Genomic DNA, 25,175 nt, shown 5'->3' on the forward strand with positions numbered 1-25,175 from the left:
GGGCCTTCAAAACTGCAGCCTGTTTCAGGATCTCTCCACTTCCTCCCTCACAGGCAGGTGCCCACCCCTCATCTCTTCACTTGGCCCTCTCCTTCTCACCTGCAGGCCCCACACAAGCGTCCTCCCCTCAGGAGGCCTTCCCTGACCCCTTTCTAAGGGCGGCCGCTTCCGTCCCTGCTATTCCATCCATCCTGCTTCATTTCCTTCACTGCACTTTCAATTCTGTGATGTTCTTCTAATTTTTCTCCGTGTTGTCTGTCTTTGCTGATAAACTCTGTAAAGGTAGGGAACTTGTATCTATTTCACTGTTCACCCCAATCCTTAGAATAATACCTGGTATAGAGTAGAAACTAAAAAAAAGGTTTGTGATCTAATAAAATAAGGAATTTAATTTTATCCAGGATATCAGAGCCCCACAGATAGACTTCAAGTGTGTACCAGAGGGCTCTTGAAATTTGCATCCATTGGGTGCTGAGGAAGAGAGAAGTCCCTGATGGTAAGGGAAGATACTGATATTTTCTGTTGGACAAGATGGCAGAGGATCATGCCACACTTTACATTTCTTTTAGGTAAAATTTATATTCTGTGTAGTGAAAGGCACAGGTCATACATGTACCATTCAATGATTTTAACAAGTGTATACCCATCAAGAAGGAGAACATGACTACCACTCAAAGTTTTCTTTTTTAAAGACTGTATTTATTTATTTACTTATTTGAGAGAGAGCGAGCAGTGGGAGGAGCAGGGGGAGAGGGACAAGCATGTGGGGCTTGATTTAACAACCCTGAGATTACAACCTGAGCTGAAACCAAGAGTTGGACACTTAACTGACTGAGCCACCCAGGCGCCCCCAGAAAGTTTTCTTATGCCCCCCCTTCGTATGCCCCTCCTCATTAGGCACTTTCAGAGGCAAACACTAGTCCAGTCTTTTTCACCATAGTTTAGTTTTGTCCATTCTAGAACTTTCCATAATTGGAATCATACAGTATGTACTCTTGTGCAATGCTTCATTCACTCAGCAAAATGTTGAGACTCACTATGTTGTTGCAAGTATCCGTGTCTTTTCGTTGTTGAGTGGTATTCTGTAGTATGATTATCTCAGTTTGATTATCCATTCTCCCATTGATAGGTGTCTGGGCTCTTTCCCGTTTTTTACTATTATGAATGAAGCTGCAATGAACATTCTGTACAAGTCTTTTTATGGACATGTGCTTTCATTTCTTTTGGGTAAATATATAGGAATGGAATTGCTGGGTCAAAAGTATGTTTAGCTTCATAAGAAACTACCAGAACTTTTCCCAAAGTGGCTGTACTATTTTGCACTCCCACCAATAATGTATGAGGATTCCAATACCGCCAACATTTTGTGTTGTTGGTCTATTTAAATTTTAGCCGTTCCAGTGGGTATGCAGTGGTGTCCTCTCATTGAGGTTTTAAGATGCAGTTTGCTGATACTGAATGATGTTGAATAATATTGAAAAAAACTCTCATGTGCTTATTGGTACATTTGCTTATCTTCTTGCATGAATTGTCTATTCGAATATTTTGCCCATTAAAAAAATTAAGTTGTTTTCCTTTCACGATTGAATTGTCAGAGTTGTTTGTGTATTCTGGACACACACACGTTTTGTGAGCATTTTCTCAGTTGTCATACCACATTTTGAGAGACCGCCATCAGATTCTGTATCTTCTCTATTTTCTCTCTGTAGTTTTTGCTACTTGTCTGGGTCTGGTCTACATATATGCCCGTCACCAGTATTTCTGGGGCTATTCAGAAGCAGCTAAAAAAAGGTAAGGAGAACCTACGAATTGGGTGTTTAGGCAAAGAGTAGCAAGGTGGAGTCTGAATTAGCTGTGCGTTCCTGAGGGTATTGGCAGCCCCGATGGTCGTGGTTCTTCCCAGGCTGTGAGCAACTAGGGGTAAGAAGGGAACGTCAAGTACAAAGTGTACACTAGTGTGCACTCATGGCCACCACACTGGAAATCCTTGCAAGAATTGTGCACAATCTCCAAAAAGTTGCAAAGGAAATAATCCTGCCCAGTCTTGATCATCCTTTGAATGTGCAAAGGGGCCAGCCTCTGTGGCTAGGCATCCCCTTGAATTTATGGGACGAATCAAAATTTTCAAATGGCAAAAGCATGGAAGTTCTGGGCGGTGGCAGCAACGAGCAGCCTACCTCAGAATGCTTGCCTTCATCACTGCAGCTGGTTATCACCTCTCTGCTTTGTGTCTGTCCTGTAGGATCACCGGTTTCCGGCTGAGTCTGGGGACTCTGGCTTTGCTGACGGTCCTAGGCGCCCTGGGGATTGCAAACAGCTTTCTGGATGAATACCTGGACCTCAATGTTGCCAAGAAACTGAGACACTTCTGATGTTACCCCTTCCCTTTGCCCAAATGCTTGCAGAAGCTATTTCTACCCTGAAGGTCATGTGGGGTCAATTGATCAATTCTTAAAAAGAAGTCTTTGTTTTGTTTCTCCTGAAATGGCTTTGTAGGAACATACCCACTAGAGAATACATTTCCTGTTTAAGAATTAAAGTCCGCCCTGAGGGGAGAGAGCCACATCCTCAGTGGAAGTGCACAGGCTCTGGTTCTGGAAGCGCATGCTGAAGTCATGATTGCTTATGCATCCTGACCGTGTGCCGGGTTTTCTGTGGGGCCACCATCGTCCCCTGCCTCTGATGATCGTCCCACTTCTGTCTTGATGGAACGTTCCAAACAGATGCTGATAAGGCAGCCGTGCTCACTTTATTGGTCGTAGGAGAGCAACAGATGGCTGCACACGGGGGACGTCAGGCAAACACATAGAGTAGCCAGAGAAGAGAGTCATCAACTAATAGCACAAAACAAATCTGGGTGCGAAATTTACTTTTTAAAGAAAAAAGGAAAAAGAAAAAAAAGGGGGGGCATTCATTTTTAAGGAACCATTCAGAGACTAGTGTGCAGTGGATGTCCTTGCCCCTGGCCAGGGGAAGGAGGGGCACCGTCACAGCTAGAGCTGGGTTCCGCTGTACGTCCTGTGTCCCGTGCGGTTTGGGGTCGGCAGCTGTTGTGACCCTGCAATGCGGTCACTGTGTGGCACAATGCAAATGACCCTCCTTTACTTTCTTCATCTTCTTCTTCTTTTTTTTTTTTTTTAAGATTATTTATTTGAGAGAACACACAAGTAGGGGCAGCAACAGAGGGGAAGGGAGAAGCAGGTTCCCCGCTGAGCAGGGAGCCCGATGCGGGGCTCGATCCCAGGACCCTGGGATCATGACCTGAGCCGAAGGCAGACGCTTAACGACTGAGCCACCCAGGTGTCCCTGCTTTCTTCATCTGTAGGATGGGAATGAGTTCACCTCACAGTCTTCAGGGATGTTAGGAAAATGGAATTATGAGCACAGATAACACATTTTAACATCCGGAAAAGGGCTCTTTGTCCATTTTTCTAGAGAAATCTGGACAGCCTCGAGTCTGTAATGGGCATCTTCAAGAAGCTGTTGACCGGGTGGGTACAAAGGAAGTTTTAAAGACTATGAATACTAGGGAAAGAAATAAAGGCAATTAAACACCAGCGTTTCCAGAATAGTGGGGAAGAGATGACACCGCCCTGCTCCCCACGTCGCAGTACTAAATATTCGCGAAAACACTGAGAACATAACGGTCTGGGGATGGGGCTATCAGGATCCTACTCACTGGCTGCCTTCGAGTAAGGCACCTCGGCAGTAGGGGCCAGGCAGTGAAGAAGCGAAGACCAGAGCCCGGCAACACGAACCCTCTTCTAGGACGTGCTGGGCCTCCTCCCGTGGCTCTTCACGGCTCTCGGCCTCTGTTTTCCTTGGGTAAAATGGGCCTTTACTCACTCTAAAATGCTGTGTTTCTATAGCCTTTTTGCTTGTTAGTATTCTGATCAGTTACGGTGACTTGTATTGTGACATTTAATTGTTTTACACATTGAAGACAATAAGGAAGAAAGAATGCAAATTTTTGACCCCAAAGAACAATTACTGCATAATCATATCCTTCTGAAGAGGGGAAAAGAACACTCGGCTTTTCCCAATCTTGCACTTGAGGATTTATAAACAATTTCTATTTTGCATCTAAATTGGAGCTATTTAAAAAGGTAAACTACAGGGACGCCTGGGTGGCTCAGTCAGTTAAGCGTCTGCCTTCAGCTCAGGTAATGATCCCAGGGTCCTGGGATCCAGCCCCACATTGGGCTTCTTGCTCGGCGGGAAGCCTGCTTCTCCTTCTCCCTCTGCTCCTCCCCCTGCTTGTGCTGTCTCTCAAATAAATAAATAAAATCTTAAAAAGAAAATAAAAAGATAAACTACAAACACACACAGCATTTGGTTAAAAACTTGTGGAAAAAGAAGAATGGGTACACCAGGATATCAGAGCTTTGTATCTTTAAACATCTGAACTGTAAAATTGATTTCCTTTGTTCTAATTCTATTGTCACCAAGGCAACCTCTTGATTATTTTAATTCCTATAAATTTGGCTACAAGGAGGAAATGTGCTGGCCAGAGAGATGTGGGTCTCTGAGCTCTTCGAGAGTTATATAGGTATATGTTTTGTATATTAATGAGTTGATGGGTTTTATTTTTAGAAATCAGATTCATTGTCTCAAAGTGTTAAGAAAAAAGGGGATGGAGAACCATTCTATATTAAAAGAGCCTTAAGAGGCATAAAAACCAAATGGCAATATTGGATCCTTGATCAAATCCTGGTTGGAAAAAAACAGCTATGGAAGACATTTGGGAGACAATTGGGACAATCTGAATATGAAGTGAGAATTAGGTGATATTAGGGAATTAATGTTAATTGTGTGAGGCGTGATAATGATCTTGTGGCTAGGGAAGAGAATGTCCTAATTCCTGGGAGCTGCATGTTGAGAGGTTGGAGGGTGAAGTAGCTGAATGGGGATAACTTCTTTGTTACGGTTCTGCAAAGTATGCGTGCCCAGCATACATGGCAAAGAGCTGATAGTTACTACATTGAGGCTAGTATGCAGTTATTCATCGTACTGTCTGCTCTTCTGTTTGATAATGTTCATAATGAAGGGTTTAAAAATCATATCTAAGAAGTTAAAACCTAAAATCAGATTCTTGGTAGCTGTGAACATTTTTTTTTTTTTAATTGAGCACTCTATGCTTGTTGTGGGGTCTGTGGGATTGAGAGGGCCACAGCAGTAGTGGTGGCCCAGCAGCTGTCCCGGACACGGCAGGGCCACTGGGCCCCACTTGCGTGGTTACTGCCATAATCGCCTCCACCTGTTGCATGAAATCAGACAGGTTGTGGTAACTTGCCCAGCAGATACCGGAGTGGGAATCAAATGTCGTTGGAACTTGAAAAAGAGACTAGAGGACAAAACTGAAGAGAGAAGAAGAGGGGAAAAAAAAAAAAAAGAAAAAGTAAAACAACAGAGCACTGATTATACAAACAAGTAGCCCTGTCCCTTCCCAGGCATTTCCCCTCCCCTACTTGCCTTTGCAGGGTTGGAGGTGGGTGCCGTGTTCATAAGGAAAAACATCAGGTCGTTTGTTTTTTCACCCTTTGTCTCCAGACACAGTTTTCCTTGAAAAGAATCGTCACAGGCAGATAGCTCATCTGATGCTTCTGAATGCTCCTTAATTTTCAGCAATAAAATACATCTTTCTCACTGGGACAGACGCTTAGTGACTTCCCCGATAGATGTTTATTCTCTGCCTCTTCCCCCATCACACACTTCCTGCACCGGGATTTTAAAAAGGTCAGTAAGATTACATGTAAGAGATCGTTTCAAAAGAGAAGGGGATGCCATTCATCCAGTGCACAACACACTTTCGTGTGAATGAAAATGTGTGGTTTTAATTACTCGGGTCTAGGAATACTCAACTCTTCTCGGAGCTTCAAGCTCTTACTTCTGTTTATCAGCCTTCCCCCCCACCCATCAGTTCATTCTTCAACTTCCTGTTATCTGGTAGAATACTACGCCCTTATGGGTGGGACAAAGCCCCGTGTCACACAGTTTTCTCCACTCTGTTATTTGCCAGCCAGTCTGGAACCATTGTCCTCCAGGGGTAGGGCCGGCCTCTCCCACAGTCAAGAACATTCTTTCTCTTGGTTAGTATGTATTAAAACTCACCTTTGTTTTGGATCGGTTTTTGAGGATGATTTTATTCTGTGCTTGTGGCCTTTCTGCTTAACCCAGATAGTTTTGAATCGTGTTGTTTTACTATGCTTTTTCAAGTTTGATGGAAAGTCTTAGGTCAAGTCTCCTAGAAGGGGAGGGGTGGATTCACATGTGTGTGATTCATTAGTGAAGGTCCCCCAGGAGGGCAATCAGAACAGAGTGGGGAAGGGCCAGAAGCCCAAGTAAGGACAACTTCAAGCAAAGTCCTAGCCTCTGCCTGATCCCACAGGGGAGTTCTAGAACATAAATCCTATCTCAGGGCTGGTCCAGGCCACCTGACTGCGTTCTCACACTCCTCCTCCATCGAGACACTGACTAGGGTGGATCTAGAGAAATGTAAACTTCTAATCATTTCCAACAGTTTGTGGACGGTGCAGGCCAAGCCAGGCCTAGGCCCGGGGCAGCCCTTCAAAGAGAGATGCAGCAAGGGCTGGTAGGAATGAGGTGTCCATGGGTTGTGTGTGTGTACACAGACAGTGTCCACTACAGTGGGGCAAGACCCTTGTGTTACTTTTCCTTCCATATATTCCTTGAGGTTTCTTTCTTTTTTTTTTTTAAATGAAAATTTTACTATCAATTTTCTAAAGAGCCAGTTGGAAATTGAAAGTACTGAATCTACAAATGGACTTATGTTCTTTTCAAAGCTGACTTTCTTCTCTTCTGTTTGCTACATCCCTTGGGGTGCAAATTTAGAAAGTTTTAGTTGTGTGGTTGAATTGAAAAGACTGGGAATGATTGACTGATCTCCACTGTTAAATAAATGTTTAATGATATCACGAATTTTGAGACAAGAACTGCAGTTAATCAATTAAAACCCAGGCGTAGTATATCCGTTTAATTAAGGTTGGAGATCCAGTGACATTCCTAAAATAAACTATACTTTGGATCGATTCAGATAATGATCTTTTATTTGTTTTCTTTTCTTTAAAAGTGGTATGTCAACATCACTTCATTTCTACGTTTCAGAGTTTTGTACATTTCTTAAAAGGAAATAAGCAATGCTCAATGTACAAAGTAAAAACAGAAAACTAGAAAAATCTGAATAAAATGGAGCAAGTTGCCGTAGGTCATACAGTACAAATTAGTCATTAGATGTCATCTGAAGTGCAATATACCACTGCTGTGATGATGAGTTAAGGAATGAAATAAAAATACTCTATTTTAAACAAACAGTATATATATATTTATATGTATATTTTTTACAGATAGTAGACCCAGTGATATCTGCAGTATTGTAAAAACTTATTTACAAATAACTTTTTTAGACATTACATATACATCAGCACCGTAGTAAAAACAAAAACAAAAACAAAACAAAACGACCTTATTAAAATCTACCTCTCTATTTAGTTGGTCCCAGTATTAAGCATTTGGAGGAAGCTATTAAAAAGTAATGGAGCCCCCTTCTCCCATCAGCCACCTCCAGCTTCTCATCATTGCTCATGTATTTGTTTCCTGTACCTTTCAGAAAAAGGTAATTATGTTTTCTGTCTTCTTGCTTATTTACTTTTTTATTTTTTTTGGTTTTTACCTGTTTCTACTCAAGAGTTTCCATGGTGGTGTCCCTCCCTGGGCAAGGAGTTCATGGTCACCTGCCACCACGTCTTCCTAGGAGGAGCCGAGCCCCTGCCTGGGCTCTTGCCCACCTGGCCTCCTCTGGTCTCCATCCTGCCCCTTGCTCAGCAGATCTACCACCTTGGGCCATGGCGAGCAAGCCAACGACAGTGTTTGCCTGCCTGCCGCCTCTCCGCCCTCTGCCCCCAGCTTTCCATTCCAGCCCCCCGTCTCAGGAACGCCCTGTGAGTGCAGCCGGTCCAGCTCCCCACAGCCTGGCTGCAGCGAGGTACGAGTAGGTACACGGAAGGAGCCAGGCTTTCGGACGCCGAGGGAGCGTGTGGTGGGAGAAGAGCATGCTCCACTCTTACTCTGGACAGTAATTATGCCACATGGCCTCCAAAATGGGGCGGTGGGAACAGCAGCAAGGACAAAACACACAAGCCTTATGGTAAGTAGCAGAGGTTGTCATCCCTTCCGACAGACTTCGCTTGGGGCAGATTGGAGTGAATTACAAAGAGAATGACTGTACAGGACTTTGGAAGTGGATGACTTTGCCCATATGGAAGGAACTGTATCTTCCTGCTTTTTATCGTCAGAATGTGTCAGGTGGAGCCACTGACATTTCAGTTCATCTCTCAGCGTTTTAGATTTGTCTTTCTGGTCAGGAGGGACTAAGGGCAAGGCCAGTTTCAGAACATAGGGAGCAGGGTCAGCGCCTTTGGGCCACGGCTCCCAGGGTAGAGCAGAAGCATCCGGTGTGGCTCACAGTAACCCACCATGGAGCATCAGAGGGGCCTGCTCAGTTCCGGGCAGAGACTATTCACTCAACTACACATTAGAGAAAGAAAACTCCAGTGTTGCCTTGGCATTTCAGGCCTTGTCTAAGTGCTTGCCTTTATTACGATTCTGCCCAGGCCCCCAAAGACTTTTGTCTTCATTTCTTCTCGTATAGTCTGTAAGGAGAAGCAAGGGCAGGGTGGGGTGGAGGCAAGGAGGAACAAGGGCAGGGGTGCGGGGAAAAGCGGCCACACTGGCAGACACGGCAGCCAGTCGGGGTCTCTCCCCACCCTGCGGCCACCGGAAGTCGATGTGAACTGCCTAGCCGCAGCGGTGTGACACCGGGCCCCCAGGAGGCTCCCGGCCGACTACCCGGAGTGCCGGCCGCCACGGTCACGGTCACCGGCAGAGGGCTGCCGGCGCCCCTTCTCCAGGCTCACGTGGCTCTGTTGGAAAGGCAGCTGACAGCAGCGCCTCTACCATTCCTGAGGGTCCTCACAGGGCAGCCGACGGGCTTGGAGCAGCCTTTGTGGTCTCCCGTTCGTCGTGCCTACCCTCCAAACACACTAGCGGGTCTCCACGCCTGACCTCCCTTTCCAGCCGGAGTGCGGCGCCTTTCCGACCTGTGCTCTTGGCCCGTGCAACCACGCAGCGGCCTCCGCGGGGCGCTCCCGGGCCCGAGGCTCTGCGGTGTGCGGTCTCCGGCTCGGGGCCAGGCGGGGCTGGCGGAGCCCTCACGCTGGGCAGCGGTCTGGCACGGCTGGAGCAGCGCTCGCTGCGCCCGGCGAGCACAGGGGCTGCCGAGCACAGGGCTTCGGATCCGTCTTCCCCACCGGCCTCCGCGGCGTCCCTCTCTCTTGCAGCCGGGATCCGCGTGGCGTCTTGTCTCGACTGCTGTGTGAAAATCCGGTGAAATGAGGCCCAGCGGGGCTGTGGATTGGCACCTGGATCTTTCACTGTCAGCCAGCTGCAGTTTTGCTCAGTTTACGTGGGTCAAAAAAACAAAAAAAACAGGGATGGCTCAACATCCTGTTTCTTTTTCACGTTTTAGGCTTTCAACACTAGACTTGTGGCTCTCGGGGCTCCTCTTGACTAGGGGTTCCCAAACAACTCATCAAGCTCCTGCATCCACTCGTCCCCCGGCCCGCCTTTGATGATGGAGTCCACGAGGTCCGCACTGTCCGAGAGGCCGGGGAAGGAGGCCCCGGCTGCTTCGCCGCTATAATTGTAGGACATGTCCTGAGCGGGGTTCCGCTCGTAGGCCTGGCTCTGGCTGCTGGGAGCGAAGCTGCCGCTGGGCATCTGCTGCTGGGCTGGGGGCTGGCTGAACGCTGGCATGCCGGGGACGCCCTGGCTTAGGCCAGGCATGACCATGGGCCTGGCCTGGCCGCTGCCTTGCTGCCCCGGGAGCGGTGGGATCATCTGGCGACCCATGGCAGCTGGGTTGAGGGCTCGCACGGCGCCAGTGTTAGCATCCACAACCTGGCTCAGTCCCTGTGGGAAGTGTTGCTTGGTCAGCCTCGGCTGGCCAGCCTGAAGTGGGTAGCTGGCGCCGTTATTGAATGATCCCAGTTCTCCACTAGTCCTCCCGGGCATCCCCTGTAAGCTCCTCTGTGGCCAGCTCTGCGTTCCCTGCTGGACTGTTCCCATAATGCCCTGCAGCCTTGGCGGGCCCTGGGGCCTTGGCAGGGCTTGGCTCACCGGCCCTTTCATCTGCTGGTGCTGCTGGGTAATGGCTGAGTTCACCAGCATGCTCTGACCAAAACCACTCACCATCCCAACCCCTTGCCCAGAGGTGGGCTGCCTTGGCCCCTGGGCTTGGTTGTGTGTGATGCTCATGCCACTTTGGTTTGGGTGCTGCAACATTTGGGTCATCCCTGTGCTCATATTGTACATTCCTGGTTGGCTGGTAGGTGTGTTGCTATAAGGGGCCAGTCCCATCTCTGACTGGGCTGCTGCCGCGGCCATTGTCCCTGGGTTCTGGGAGGGTCCCATTCCCATCATGCCTGCGTTCTGTGCCATCAACCGTGACGTTCGAATGCTCTGGAGGGCCGCTTGGCTTCTCACGGCTGCTATATCCTGGGGAGAACCTACAGGGGAAAAAAAGACATACCCATTCATTCATCTTGATAAGCAGTTTACTGTTAACGTGTTGTTGGGATTATCTTTAGGCATGACAAAATTCTTTTATATGAAAGGATCTACTCTGATCCTAAGTCCTTAATAAAAATGATTATTTTTCTGACTATAACATATGCTGATTGTAAATAATTCAGAAAATATTGAAAAGTACAACGATGAAAACTAAAGTTACCCAAACTGCCCCCCCCAGAGATAAACACTGCTAACTATTACATAAATAGACACATGAAAATAGGGATCGTACTGGATACATGCTTTTGTAGTTGACTTGATAGACTTATTTTTGTTCACATTTCAAAAGCAAATTGTTTCTCACTCTTCTTGATAGGATGCCATCCTCAACCAATCAGACACCATTATTCTTGGAGGTGAGAGGGAATTCACCTACTGGGCTAAATTAAGAAGCAACGGCTGATCACTTTGTGTATTCTGTTTGTGAAGTGGAACATGGTTCAGTAGAGAACAGTATCAATAAAGACCATTAGACTAATTTCCCTTAAGACTTGAGCAGGATTTGAGAGGTTAAAGGCCACTGCTCCTGCTAAGAAGCTATTTCGACAGATGAGACATTTTTTGGATCCACTCTATAGATTTCCACATGCTCCAGATTCTCTGAATCATAACATGTCAGGGCAAACTGGCCAGCTTCCTGAGCTAGAAAAAGAAATCATCCTGCTACTTGCTCCTTGGCAATGAACTTTATGCATTTTTGCAGCAAAGTCCACTCACTCCTTCAAGTCGGCAATGACCACTTTTCTCAGCAGATCGCTAACATGGTTTTAATGATGCTGTTTATAAGTTGACCAGAGTATGAATGCCAAGTCCCTCAACTTTAATTAGGCATTTGAGTGAGTCCTTCTGTTACGGAAGCTGGACTGGATCGCCCGACGGAAGAACCAAGCGGTACCCAGAGATCTTGGAGGATAGGTTTATTTAATGCCTGCGGGCTCAGAGGAGAGTGGTCTCCAAAGGCCTGAGCCCCCGAGCACAAAGAGGGCAATTTATACACTTCGACTTCCACATACTCGGCACTTTTGGCGCGTGCGCGAGGCGGGGCAGGGAGAAGGACGCGGATTGGTGCGCGGGGGAAGCGGAACAGGGAGAAGAACCCGGAAGAGCCCCGGGGCAAGGACTGGGACTCTCTCGCTGGCTCCGTCGGCCATCTTAGGACACAGATTTTCCTTATCACTTCTTTACATGTTCTTAGGAAATTTCCAAATCAGCCAAGAGAATAGAAATGTCACCCTTAGAACCCCAGTCAATGTTGTAAAGGGCTAGGAGGTGCACAAAAATGAGTTTTTTCTATGTCCCTGTTAATAATGATTAAGTCTATGAGACAAAGAAAAAAAAAAATTTTTTTTTTCTGGACACTTAAAAAAGATGCAGCATGGGAACCAATCGATATTATAAGCAAATGTGATGCTACCTGGAACTGGGATGAGAAACCAGATGAGAACAGTGTAAGCTTGTTAAGCCTGGCACCTGGGCAGTAAGTGTGTTTCTGTCTTCCTGATAGGGTTATTGATTTCTGGGCAGCAAATATGTCTCCATATTTTCTTTCTTTCTTTAAGAAAGAAAATTATGGGAATTTTGATTATGACTTAAGTTTTTGTGGCTTGAGATCAATATGCTGCATTGAGAAATGAAATGGTTTCTGTGGGGGAAAGCTGGAAGGGCTGGGGGGAGATCCTTACAAATGTTTCAGTTTTCCGTTTTAAGCTTCATTATACCTAAGTGATTAAAAAAAAAATCAAAAGTTCCTGTTAAACACTGGATGGAAGTATATATTGCGATTTGTAATTTTGTTATGAAGTTTTGTGACCTTAACGACTAAATCTATATCGACTGCATGGCCAATCTGATCAACTGTGGTGAAATGGGTTATTGAGTTGTTTATAAAAAAATTTTAAGGAGAAAATACTGCTGACTCAGAGACTGATTGGCTAGACCCAAATTACATAAATAGGCTGATGAGCTGCTGGAAACAGATGAAAAGACTTCCATATTTTGGACATTTTTGTTGTATGTTTATAATGGATATATTAAGGGACTGGAAATGGTCTGGGCTACTTTGGTGAATGAGAAATAGGTTCCTCTTTTTAGAGGACAGAAATGGTACAATGCCTTTTAAGAGGGACTGAACCATTAATTCAAGCCAACCTTTATTTTAAGTATAAAATGACTGTACTATCTAGGTATAACTTTTATGGAAAAAAAAAAGGGGGGCATTTTAAAACCAGCAACCAGCTCCATATGTTTATCCTAAGTAGAAACAAAATGCTTTTTATTAATCTAATTTTATGCTTTCAGTAATTTAAAATATGTATAGAAAAAATGCAAATGTGTCCAAAGAATTACCTTGAAGTTATATGATTACTATATATGTTAAATAATAGACCAATTTTTTTCTTCGTCTTCCATTTTTGTCTAAAACAGATATTATTGTGGGGACACTGTACTCATATTAATTTTCTTGCCCACCGGTTCACGTCACAATGTCAAAGAAAATCTTCCATATTCAAATAGAGATCATAGGCAATTTTTTCTTAAAAGGGTCTCTTTTCTATTTTCACTTGCAGGAAGCCTGTATTCGTGAAAAATAAGCATTTCTCCATAGGCATGTAACATTGCCCAGAGGCACAAAACTCAATAAGAGAAAGATAGTCATTAAACCTTTGAAATGTGTAGTGGTGAGCGTTTGTGTAGGTTCTCATGCAAGTTATTCCTAACGGAACTCTCCAAGGACAGTATTTCTTATCTACCAATTTGCTGTTTTCCCAGATACATAACATTATGATATCTAAGGTGTTAGTAAAATAAAATAGGGAGGAGAGTAAAAAGAGAAAAAAAGTGTATCAGTCAGCCTAGGGACCCTACAATGTCACTGGTTGTTCAACTTAAGTACAGCTAAATTTCTAGGTTGATTACCTGTGGTGTGGGGTTTTAGACAAGTTCAAAGAGTAGAACTTTTAAAAACTGGACCCAAAGCATACAGAATAACTCATAATACAGAATAAGTATTACATTTCTGTGGGTCCCTTTATTCCAAAAGATAATAAATGAGTTATGAACCTAGAAAAGTCAAGGGACACTCTGCCGGGTTTATAAAATTTTGTATTTTTAATTAGTTCTTAATAGAAATCACCGGTTCTTAAAGTGTGGCCCTTGGGCCAGCAGGAGCTGCAGAGCAACTCCTGGGAGCTTGTTCGAAATGCAAATTCTCAGGCCCTACTCCAGACCTCCGGAAACTGGGGCTGGGGCCAGGCCGGCTGTGTTTTTTTTTTTTTTAAATTCAACTTAGTTAACATATAGTGTATTACTAGTTTCTGGGGTAGAATTTAGTGATTCATCAGTTGCATATAACACCCAGTGCTCATTACATCAAGTGCCCTCGTTAATGCCCATCATCCTGTTACCCCATCCCCCCCACCCCTGCCCCCTCCGGCCACTCTCAGTTTGTGCTTTCACAAGCTCTGCTGGTGATTCTGATGCAGCTAAAGTTTGAGAAGTACAGGGATAAACCTGGGCCGGGGGGGGGGGGGGGGGCTCTGTGTCTGCAAGAAACACTATGCGTGTAAGAGTGACCGTTTCTACTCCCCTCTACCCATGACCAAATGAGAAACAGAATTCTTCAAAGAATCTTGGCACTAATTTAGTGCACAGAACACCTGTGCACACCTTTATTCCTTTTGTCCTTCCCTGGGTCAAGTCCAAAGGTTCTGAAATGATACACATGTTCCAGGGGTGGCAGGGACTGGTAGCTACTCAAGCGCCAGTATTTTCACAGGCAACCTTCGGTGAGATCTGGCAGTGAACACCAGTGGCTTTCAGACTCTTTAAAACCACTACTCACAGTGTGTGATCCAGTATATACACGTGCGGGTTTATAACAGAAACAAATTTTCTCTTATTATGATATACTCTGATAATTGTTTTCTATTCTATTTCTTTTATTATTATTATTTTTTAAAAGATTTATTTATTTGACAGAGAGAGAGAACGAGCACAAGCAGGGGGAGCAGGAGAGGGAGAAGCAGGCTCCCCACTGAGCAAGGAGCCTGATGCAGGACTCGATCCCAGAGCCCTGGGATCATGATCTGAGCCGAGCGAAGACACCCAACCGACTGAGCCACCCAGGCGCCCCACTATTCTATTTCTTTTTAAAAAATGTTGGTTGTGACCCATTAACTTGTCTTTACAACGTCCTTGTGTGTTGCAACTCAAGACTGAAAAAGGCTACCCTACTCATGAATTTTTCACCCACCGTCCACTGAGAAGGGTAGCACTTGTGCAATGCTATGCCAAGTTTGTATATATTTACATATATGCATATTTATGTACAAGGGGATTCATAGCTTCTGGCAGATTCTCGAAGCCATAGGTAACACTTGAGAAATTAGGACCTAGGATGTAGGTCCCGTGAAAAGGGCAGAGGATGGGAATTAGGATTTCTACTACTAAAAGCACAGCCGGCCTGGCCCCACCCCCAGTTTCTGGAGGTCTGGAGTAGGCCCTGGAACCCCCTGAAAACTCCTGTGATGAGACTGGGAAGGGTCTTCAGGCTCACCCTCTACCCCATACAAGACCCTCAGGGGCTCTCTCTATCGGAGATGGAAGGGATTGATATTTGAGGGGACTTTCTACAACATAAAGGAATGGCAACACAGAGCCTACAATGTGCCCATTGCTACTGGGTCACAAGTCGGGATTTCTGCAAAGGGCAGCAGGATCAAGATAGTCCAGTCAAACTCAAGGCCCTGTGCATCTCCTAGATTCAGCAGAGATTGGAGGCTGCTGCCAGCCAGATTCTCCCATGTCAGTCGTTGGAAGTGAGGGCTTTGGCCAGCTGACGTATTAGGATTAGCAAGAGGGATGTAGCACAGGACTGTTCCTCCCGCACTCACCGACATGACGATCCAGACATAGACAAGGCTGACAGGGAACCAACCAGGCACCAGCATGCCCTTATTGGCTATTAAACCATTGAAATACTTCTGCATCTTTGGTAAAGAACAGCTGTTCCAGCCCTGCCCTCCCCCCCCACAGCCACTCTGACCCCTCCCGGGGCCAACCAGGACCTCTCTGTGACCCAGCCACCCAAAGGTTAATACCTGGCACAGCAGGAGACTCCAAAAATGCATTCTGACGGATTGGTACCCTCACTTCTTAAATATTTTTACTATTACCTGGACACGAACCCAGCCCAGGAGGCAATGCCCCTTGGCTACACTTGCACTTACACGTCATGGCTGGAAGGTATAAAACGGAAGAGGGGTGCACTGGCCTCACCTTGGAACTGATTGACCTGCTGCACAGGGTAGGGATTCCGCTGCTGCTGGAGGTGCTGACGGGGCAAATGTGATTGCTGCAGCTGCTAGAACGACAGGACAAGAAGGGCAGGGGGCGACAGGGGGAGAGACAATGAAATATTGTGGCAGTTTCGAGGAAGGCACTTTTTTCAAACACTAAACCTTGTGTTGAGGAATCAGGTGCACCCAGGCAGGTGCACAAAGCCCGAGTTTGACGGATTTTCACAAAGTGAACACATTCCCGGTAACTGGCATCTAGATCAAGAAACTGAGCTCTGCTGGGAGCCCCGCAGGCCCCTTTCCAGTCATTATTGACCCCAGGGAACCACTTCATCTGGCCGGGGAACCACTCTCCTGACCTAACAACACAGCCTAGTGATGTCTGCTTTTGTACCTCATGTAAGTGGACTTATACAACGTATTGGTGTCTGGCTGTGGCATCTGGCTTCTTGCATTCATCACTGTATTTATGAGACTCATCCATGTTGATGTGTGTAGCTGTAGTCAGGTCACTGTCACTGCCGAACAGTATTCCATCACACGAATGACTAGACCACGACTTATTTACCTATTCTACTAGTGATGGTCCTTTAGAGTGTTTCCAGTTTTTGGCTGTCACAAATACCGCTGCTAGGAACTTCCTTGATCGTGTCTTTGGGTGAACATCTGGCAGACCTCCTGGCCCATGAAGAGTGTGTCCTGTGGGAGGCAGTTTTGACTTTGACTACCTACCATCCCCTTGCATGTTTTCCTTAGCGTTGCAAGACCCAGCGCAAGGGACAAGCAACTAATTTTTGTCCTAAATAGATGCTTCCGGTACAGGAAGATGGGATTCTCAGGGGCTACAAACAAGGCTCATCTTATTCCCACGAGGCCACACTGCCTGTAAGATACATCCCCCCAAGTAAAATACACAGCATTTAGTGCCTTAAGGAAACCGCGTGGGACTCTGCATGTACCAGGAGCCGGGAGGCTGGCGATTTCGTCTTTCTTCTTCCACTCCCGGGGCTTCTGCGCTGCTAGCGCTGTTACCAATCTACTGGAAAGGCTATTATGATCATTACGATGCTGTATGTGAAAAGGGAAAGAAACTGAGAGCGAGGTGGAAAGAGCAGAGAAAGGGGTTTGAGTTTGCGTGACCTTCGGCACGTCATTACCTCCTCCTGCTCCTGCTGAATATTCATGGAGCACCTTCCATCGGCTCGGGCTTATAAAGAACACACAACAAGGGCCCTGCTCTTTCAAGTGTTCATTATAAAAATAACACACATTGACCACTTCTTAACACATGTGTCTATTTCTATTTTTTTCCTCTTGTTTTTGTTTCTGGGCAGCTCTATAATTTTCTTTCTCTTTCTTTTTCTCTTTTCTTTTTCTTGACAAGGCCAGCCCAGTACTCTGGCAACCAAAGAAAAGAAAAGCCTCTGCCCTGCTCACCCCATCCTGTGGTGCCTACCAGGGTGTTTTGCACAAACTGTTGAAATTAATTAATTGTGTAGATAAAATGTAGACAAGAAACCATGCTAATCTTTTAGGCAGCAATAGAAGGGCATTATTGAGAGTAAACTGAGCACTTCAAAGCTTCTCCTCTGCCAAACTTCTCATATTATGTAAGAATTTAAGTGTCCCACTGCCAACTGGGAATAAGCCCTGGGGTGGCCTGGGGTGGGGTGGGAGTGGGGCTCCAGTTCCAGTCCCTGGCTCTGCCTCTCGAGCTCTGCCATCTCTGATAAATCCCATGAGCTGCCTGGCCTCAGTTTCCTCACAGGTAAAATACAAAAGCCTTCATGATCACCAATATTTCTTTCAGGTCTAAAATTCTAGGTTCTGTGGAACCTTTATGAATGGATGAGAGGTGACCCGCTCCGTGCCGTTTGAGAATAAGGGATTTAACGTTAATTCACACCTGCTTTCAACCTGCTCTGTTCGGATTCTTAAATCCACTAGAATCATTTTAAAGTTCCCAAAGATAGGCAAGATCCCAAATCCTTCTGTTTCTCCCTCCAGGAAATCCCAGGATCTCTAATACTCTGCTTTCAAGACTGAAATTCTTAGGACACTTTCACAGCTGCTGCAGAGCTCAAGAAAGTCAGCTTGGCATTGATATGGCAGTATTCATTCTCGAAACGCAAAGCTGACAGCTCACCACCCGTGACCCCTCGCAAGCCTGCGCCCGTCAGCTCTGTCTCGGGGCACGGGTAAGATGCAGCGCTGACTTGTTCCCGCACATGCTCCCCGCCTCACTTCTGGGCTAGTCCCACGGCAGGGCTCGCACCCGTGGCTACAGCTCTCACGCCACATTCCGTGACACCAGGGCCACGTGACAGGTTCCCCCCCCCACGTGTACAGTTTCCCGTCCAAGTACTAACCAGGCCCGACCCTGCTTAGCTTCCGAGATCAGACGAGATCGGGTGCATTCAGGGTGGTATGGCTGTAGACTCGTGTACAGTTTCCAAAGAATTTTACATGCATGATTCCATGTGGTCCTTAGAGCAGCTACAGGAGAAAGGCTGGCGGATTATTAAACCTAACCTGGTGGACGACGAGAAGGGGGTGAGAGGTTTTTCCAAAATCACACCACAGGCAAAAGATGGGCCACATTTTGAGTCCGAGTAAAACTGTTCTTTCCTGGGTCCCTCTCCATGACTCGGTTTCTACACCCCTTCCCCCATCTTTTCCAAGGGGCCCTGTATTTCTGTGAGTGCTGGGTTCTGAGGGCTGCCCTATTCTCTCGGCGCCTCGTCTGGGCATCCTCCTGTGGCAGCTCTTCTTCCACTCTTCTGCTTCCCTCCTTGTTCCCTGAGGTGTGGCTGCCCTCGCCAAGTGGGACAGTGCTGGCTGGCTCAGCGGCGTTCGGCCTGGTTACCCTGGCTCCTATTTGTGCCTGGGTCACAGCACACACATCAAAGGCCAAACTTCCTGGGATTGGCTGAGGAGAGGATTTACACAGCCCAGCTTGCCCTCGGTGCTCCATTTATCACTGCCTGAGAGATATTAGCATGGTTCCTTGTCACACACCTTATGCAGGGTGAGAGGGATAGAGGTTTGTTTGTACAAGAGCTGCCAGGCGGCTGACTGACCTTGGTAGAAAGGGAGACAGTTACACAGCTGCTCAAGAACAAAAGCAAAGAAGGGAACATAAGTGAACTGTGCTCAACAGTACACTTTTTCTATTTGGGGGATGAGTGGTGTTACTCTGAACCGCTGCTCTTAGTAGGGACCTCAACATGTCTGCGTCCCACACAAGTATGTGTGTGTGTGTGTGTGTGTGTGTGTGTGTGTGTGTGTGTGTGTGTTGAAGGATGCTTGATAAATTTCCAAAATTCTGATTGTATTAGGAACATTCTGGAAGGGAAACTGTCAGGCAGAGCTCCGTTGGGCTCTAAGCCTCATAGGACAACCTCGCACCTACCTCCTATAATCAGAGAGAGCTGCCCTGTGCAGACCCCACAGGAGCCAGCTAGAGATCTCTGATGGAAGGCCTCAGGCCTTTCCTGGGATAATACTGAATCCGGCATGGGCGTCTTGAAAAACAGAACACACTGAAACCTACAGAAGCAGCTCTCAGGGAAGGCTTTCTTTCAAAGCTGGAGGAATTATATGGCAAGGGTGGACAAAGATGCCTAAGGTAAGGCTTTATTTGTGTTAGGCCTTCCTTTAACTCAAAGATTTCTTGAGCTGTTTTAAAGCTGTTGGGAATTTTCTTAAGTTTGCACCCTTCCTGTGACCCTGAGTTCAGCTTTCCAGGTAGTTCTGTGGGCCCTATTATTCTTCTATTGTTCCTGTCCCATTGTTCATGACCAATTCTGTAGAATTCTCCTCAATCCCTCCTCCTGACATTTTCCTTCAAGAAACAATGTTCTCTGAGTTATTTTCTTTTTCTCTTCATGCTAGAAATATTAGCGTCTATGAAGAACGTGAGGCAGCCTCCCAACCCCCACACAGATGGCGCACACTCCTGTACCAGAAACCAGAAGAAAAGGAGTCAGGCTTGAATCGAAGAAATGTCTCTGGCAAACGGGCCTTCAAATTGCGGGCTGAAGCCTGTCTTTTAAGAACAAACCCATTCATTCTAAGAAAAAGCCTAACTAATTGAAAGGTCTAAATTCGGCAGGTTCTTCTGTGATCCCGGGAAATGCTAGACTGTGACTCTCTTGACAAAGGACATGAACTGGAACTCTCCGGCAGACACCAGGCCCTGAATAAATAAATGCTTGCTGAATAAATGAATCACGTTACCTGCTCGGCCAGAATCTGCTGTTGTTGTTGCTGCTGCCTCTGCTCCCGCAGGAACTGTTGCTTCTGCTGCTCCATCAGCTGGGCCCGCTGGTCAATGAGCATCTGCTTCATGATGGCTGCCTGGGGCTGGCTGCCGAGGAAGCCGGGGCCCGCGGGACCGGCCCCCGACACCATGCCGCCCGAGCCTGGCGGCACCGAGGACTGCATGGGGCCTGTGGTCCGGGGGAGTCCAACTGGGTGTTGCTCCTGGGAGGACAGGAAGACGAGAGAATGCACAGATTTCATATCTGAAAGGAAGCATGGGGCAGAGAGCCGAGGCTCTCCGTGGACCTGAGGGGTCCTGAGTGGCACACATTCTATTCCACAAAACAACCTAGTAATCCTCAAATCTGGCCTTACCACGGTGGAACTGGAGAGGTACAGGGGAACAGTAATAGAGGATGGCGCTGGGACATCTGAGAGGAGGTCTAGTCTGTTTTGGATGGGGCTGATTAAGGGACAAAGACCAGGTAATCAGCTAACGTTCTGCATTTCTCCAAAGGAAAGGGATGAAGACCTCAGGCTGGACCTTAAACCTCTTAACCTTTACTGCCCACCTGGCCTAAATGGACTTCTTCTTAGCCAGTAGGAGAGACCTTTACAGAAGAATTCTGGAATTTATTAAGCAATAGATCTACTATTCAATGGAATTCTAATTAATTTGCAACATTGGAAAGCTTTGCTATATGTAAAAAGAAAAATCCTGCTAGTGGGAGTTGTTGATGGTGAGAACTGGGAATGTGTTACACTGAACAAAGCTACGTAATCTCCCGACATCTTTAAAAATAGAACCAAGTCTCCTATGTCTGGGACAGTTTATAATGCGGGGGTTGATTTGGGTCTTTTGATTCTACAATTGTCTCAGTCAAATGATGGCAATTTTTAAGGATTGGTTCTTAAGGAGTAGGAAGTAAAGTGGTAGAAAACTACCCACAGAATCTAGTGACTACTTGGAGAATGTGCTCAGAGGGGAAGCCCATAACACCCAGATGGTGCTGGCCAGGAAAAATCGCTGATGGGAAGAGTTGGTAGGTGATCATAAGATTCGGCTTCTAGATAGTTCCTTTCTTGTTCGTCCACTAAGCACACCTGGTCATGCAAGTATTGTCTCAATATTCTGCAGAAATGTTCTTTTTAACTCATTCAGGTTTCAAGTAATTAATCTGAACACAGAGGATCTCATGTCTGAGATGAACACAAATTAAATGGGCACGCACGTGAAGACATACCCAGTCCTGGGATGAGGTACCAACATGAGGTCGAAGTCGTAAGAAATGAATATGAAGAGCTCTATAGTTATTTAAATATTTTTGTATCCAGTCAAACTGGATTTTAATATTTTTTCCTACTTCCGCTTTGCTACCTCTTTGGTACAGATAAGAGTCAATCAGGCTGGCACTGTCCTCTCAAAACCTACAGTTGAGTTGGATCTCTGGCTCTCCTAGAGACACGGTCCTGGATCTCATGCCCCACAGCCTGGGCTCGTGGACCTCCCCTCTGTTTTGTGGTGCTCAGCCATTCGTGCTTTTCCTTCCAGCGGCGAGATACCTCAACCACATCTTCAGCTGCTCTTCTTCCCTCCCTCCACCGACAAATGATGCAAGCAAAACAAACAAAAAACCGTTACTCCTCTCAGCCTGGGAACAAGAGGCCAAGAAGTCCTGGGGAGTTAGTGCAGTAGCCCAGGTCACACTTAGCCAATGCAAGAATCGGAAATAGCAGAATTGGAACACTGATCTTGAGTCTAAATTTAGTATTCCTTCCACTGGTCCAGGCCCTTCCCAGACTGTGGCTTGGTGGTGCCAAATGTACACCTAAGAATTGCTTGTAGACTAAATATATAGTGTGTCTCCCAGAAGTGTACTGTGTTCTGTTTTTCAAATGTAAGTGTTGTTGCAAAACCCTTTTTGTCTTTGTGTATTTTCTCAGTAGACAATTATTAGGTAGACAGCTGTGAAATATTTATGTGAAAAAGAACTTATACTAAAAAATGCCAGGAACCTTTATGCTACCACAAAGTTTCCTTTAGGCCTGACCCCCACAGGCATCAAGATATTTCAGAGTCTCCCCCTTTCCCCAGGATTTGCTTCCTGTTTCCAAGTCCTTCCTTCCAATGGGATAAAGCTGCTTCTTGCCACCTTTAGAAACAAATGGCTGATTGACTAACACTTTAACAAACGAACTCAATAAACAGTTAACCAATCAGCAAAAATACAGAATACAGGTTTTTTTTTTCCTCCTGTGTATTTCGGTATATTTAATATTTTCCAGTTTTGATAAGGAGGAGAAAGAAAAAAAAAAAATGAGACCCAAGGGAACTTAAGTTTGCTTCAGTTGTTTTATGAGCGGGCTGGTCTGGGCTGGCCCTGGGCTGGCGCTGTTTATCTTTGGGCACTTTGAGATATTCTTGTCCTGTGTGACCAGCCCTGTGTAGCTGGGGAGCATGCCCAGAAGTGGTAAGTAGTCCCGTGTTGCTCTCCTAGCCTTTTCTCCACCCTGGAAAGTAAGGGAGAGGTAAATGAGATGGTGATGTAGATATATCCAGCCACTTTTGGCCCCTGTCTTCCTGGTGGGAAAGAAATACTTCAAAAGCACGGGGTGGGGGGGGGGGCGGCACGACGACGACTTCCCAAAGAGACAGGTAGGTTATTACTTCCCAGGATTATGCATTTCTCCAAATGACTCCCTCCCAAAGGTTTTGCCTTGGGGTTTCCCTGAAGACCTAGGGACAGGAGGGCCATGTGCATTTTAAAGACTTGCCTTCCAGATGAAACATCCGTGAAGCTAAGTTGATACGCCTTTAGGACTTTCCCAACAAGCTCTAATACATTCAGTAGCGGGTGAGTGACACCTAGAGCCCCAGCCTCAAGTGTGTATTGCAAAGTGTGAAGCGCACCAAGTGACTTGCCTTACAAATGGAGCTGGCTGAGGCCATTAACTGTTTCATATTACATGGCAGCTTTTAACCTCCGGTCTAAGAGGGCTTAATGAGCAAGAGTCTGTCGAATTTCAGGATTTCAAGCCACCGCTCTTGTTTCTAAGGAGGACACACACTGCGTGTGCAATTAGACAAAACCAGGCTGAGCTTTCGTCAGAGAAATGTAATGCCTTGAAGCCAAATGATGCAGTATTTTTAGTTTTAATTACTGGCTCGTTCTCCACCCCGCCCCCTGCCCAACGACCTCCCTTGCCTTCTCGGTAGCTTCCCCTCAGAAAGGCAACTGGCTACACAGACCCTCATTACTCCCCAAACCTTCTCACTCTTCAGTAAAATAAAGGGAGGGGGGGGGCAAAAATCAAAACCAATGAACCCATTTTACATAGCTTCTTCTCCAGGGAAAAAATCCTATCAATTTTCTAAGGGCTGGAGAGAGGTAGGAGGTGTAAAAAACGCCCTACCTCCTCCAAAGAGGCAGTTTCCTACTTCAAAAAAAAACAGCTGTGGTAAAAATATCTCCCAAGAGCAGCCAGCTGTTTATTTATAAATCTGTGCGTAGCGAAGCTTTATTTCTCTTAAGTGTTTTCAAGAACAAGCGTAGTGTTGGGGTGAGAGGGGCCGGTGTGGCTGGCGGCAAACCAAAAGAGCGCCGGCTCCGGGGAGGGGGCTCCGAAAAGGCTGCCCGCGGAGACGAGGCCGGGGTGCCGGGACTTGGGGGGGAACTGGGGGGGGGGCGGCTCGAGGAGGCCCCGGGCTGCAGCCTTTTCCAGGCGGTCCCTCGGCGGAGGAACAAGGAGCAGCTGCTGTTCTCCCCCTGCCCCAGCAGATGGTGGTGTCAGCCCGGCGCTCCGGCTTGCAGAGCCAGCTCCGCCCGCGCGGCGCCCCCCCCCCCCCCCAGATGGCTTAATCATGACTCCTGTTCCTCCCCCCCCGCGGCCCCCGCCCCCCGCCCCGCGCGTCTGGGCGGACGCTGCGAACGTGGAGCCAGGCAGTCAAGTGTTACTGCGTACAGCAGGTAGCCTGGCAACTGAGAGCATAATACCGAGCAGATGGTGTTCGCACGGCGTGATGGACATCACACACGACAGCCTGAGACAATCCAGGAATTCCCTGGTGACTCGAGGCCCTCTTTACACAAAATGAGTTCTCTCTCCATTGCCGTGTATCTCTGGGGTTATCTCCCCCCACTCTCTCCGACTGACACCGAACTGGTTTCTTATTACCGACTTTCCTTCCAGCCCGAGGGGAGGGAGATTTCAGGTCGGGGTGGGGAGGCCGGGGAAGGAAACGGAAGGGCTGGGAGCGGGAGGAGATGGCGGGGGGCGGTGGCGCCCGGAGCGGGGAGGGCGAGCGGCGCACACCAGCCCCCGGGGCTGACCCTCCGAGAGGGGCAGAGTTCCCCGCAGCCCCGGCTGCACAAAGCCGGCGCGGGAGGGCGGCGCTGAGGGAGGCCTCGGCTCAGAGTCTTTGCAATCACATGGCCTACGAACAGCCTAAATGAAATTTAGGATTTTACTTAAAAAGTCCCCTGGGGCGTAATTTAGCCTCTTGACTCGATCCTATATGCTTACAAGTCCTTAGGGGGCTCTAAGAAGTCAGGAGTGGGGCGGCAGGCCCGAAGATGCCTCTCAGCGCAGGCGTCTCTAACAAAGAAACCGACGAGGCGGTCCCGGGCGCGGGCGAGTCGCCCGGGGGCCGCGGAGGTCCTTGGCCGGCGCGCGCTGCTGCTGAGCGGGTGAGCCGGGCGCGCTCCGGGGGCGCATTTCCCGGGTCCCCGGCACACCGGGAGTGCCCGGGGCCAGGAAGGAAATGGGTACTTAGGGCTAGCGAGGAGACAGAGGGTTGCTCATGTAGGAAAAAGTAAGAATAATAAAATGGATGTCCCAGAAAACAAATCTATGCTTTTCACACACACTGAACTGGATCAAGTAATTAAAAAAATCAACCTCCAGCCCAAACGGACTTTTGCCTAGATTCTATACATCAAGAGCCTCCTATGTCCAACCAATCACCCG

General features: G+C 47.1%; 2 protein-coding genes across 5 annotated transcripts in view; one reads left to right on the forward strand and one right to left on the reverse strand.

Moving 5' to 3' along the window:
• The window catches only part of MGST2 (microsomal glutathione S-transferase 2), a 22,679-nt gene extending 19,524 nt beyond the window's left edge, over window positions 1-3,155 (forward strand). For 2 of the 3 annotated variants that reach the window (XM_032412893.1, XM_032412894.1), the window contains 2 exons: window positions 1,710-1,791; window positions 2,243-3,155. In XM_032412893.1, coding sequence (XP_032268784.1) covers window positions 1,710-1,791; window positions 2,243-2,372 — 212 coding nt within the window. In that variant the 3' untranslated portion in view covers window positions 2,373-3,155. The other variant, XM_032412895.1, reaches the window with a different exon arrangement.
• Window positions 3,156-7,373: 4,218 nt separating this feature from the next.
• Window positions 7,374-20,421, reverse strand: LOC116637467 (mastermind-like protein 3). Of its 2 annotated transcripts, none has more exons than XM_032412880.1 (3): window positions 20,184-20,421; window positions 15,925-16,006; window positions 7,374-10,583 (listed from the first exon to the last, which is right to left on the reverse strand). In XM_032412880.1, exons 1-3 carry the CDS (start codon window positions 20,388-20,390, stop codon window positions 9,586-9,588), a joined length of 1,287 nt encoding a protein of 428 aa, XP_032268771.1. In that variant the 5' UTR covers window positions 20,391-20,421; the 3' UTR covers window positions 7,374-9,585. The 2 variants fall into 2 exon arrangements, with proteins under 2 accessions (XP_032268771.1, XP_032268770.1); XM_032412879.1 differs by having other exon boundaries at window positions 15,925-16,009.
• Window positions 20,422-25,175: the final 4,754 nt, after the last annotated feature.

Source organism: Phoca vitulina, unplaced genomic scaffold (assembly GCF_004348235.1).
Source record: "Phoca vitulina isolate PV1807 unplaced genomic scaffold, GSC_HSeal_1.0 scaffold14, whole genome shotgun sequence".
NCBI classification, from domain to species: domain Eukaryota; kingdom Metazoa; phylum Chordata; class Mammalia; order Carnivora; family Phocidae; genus Phoca; species Phoca vitulina.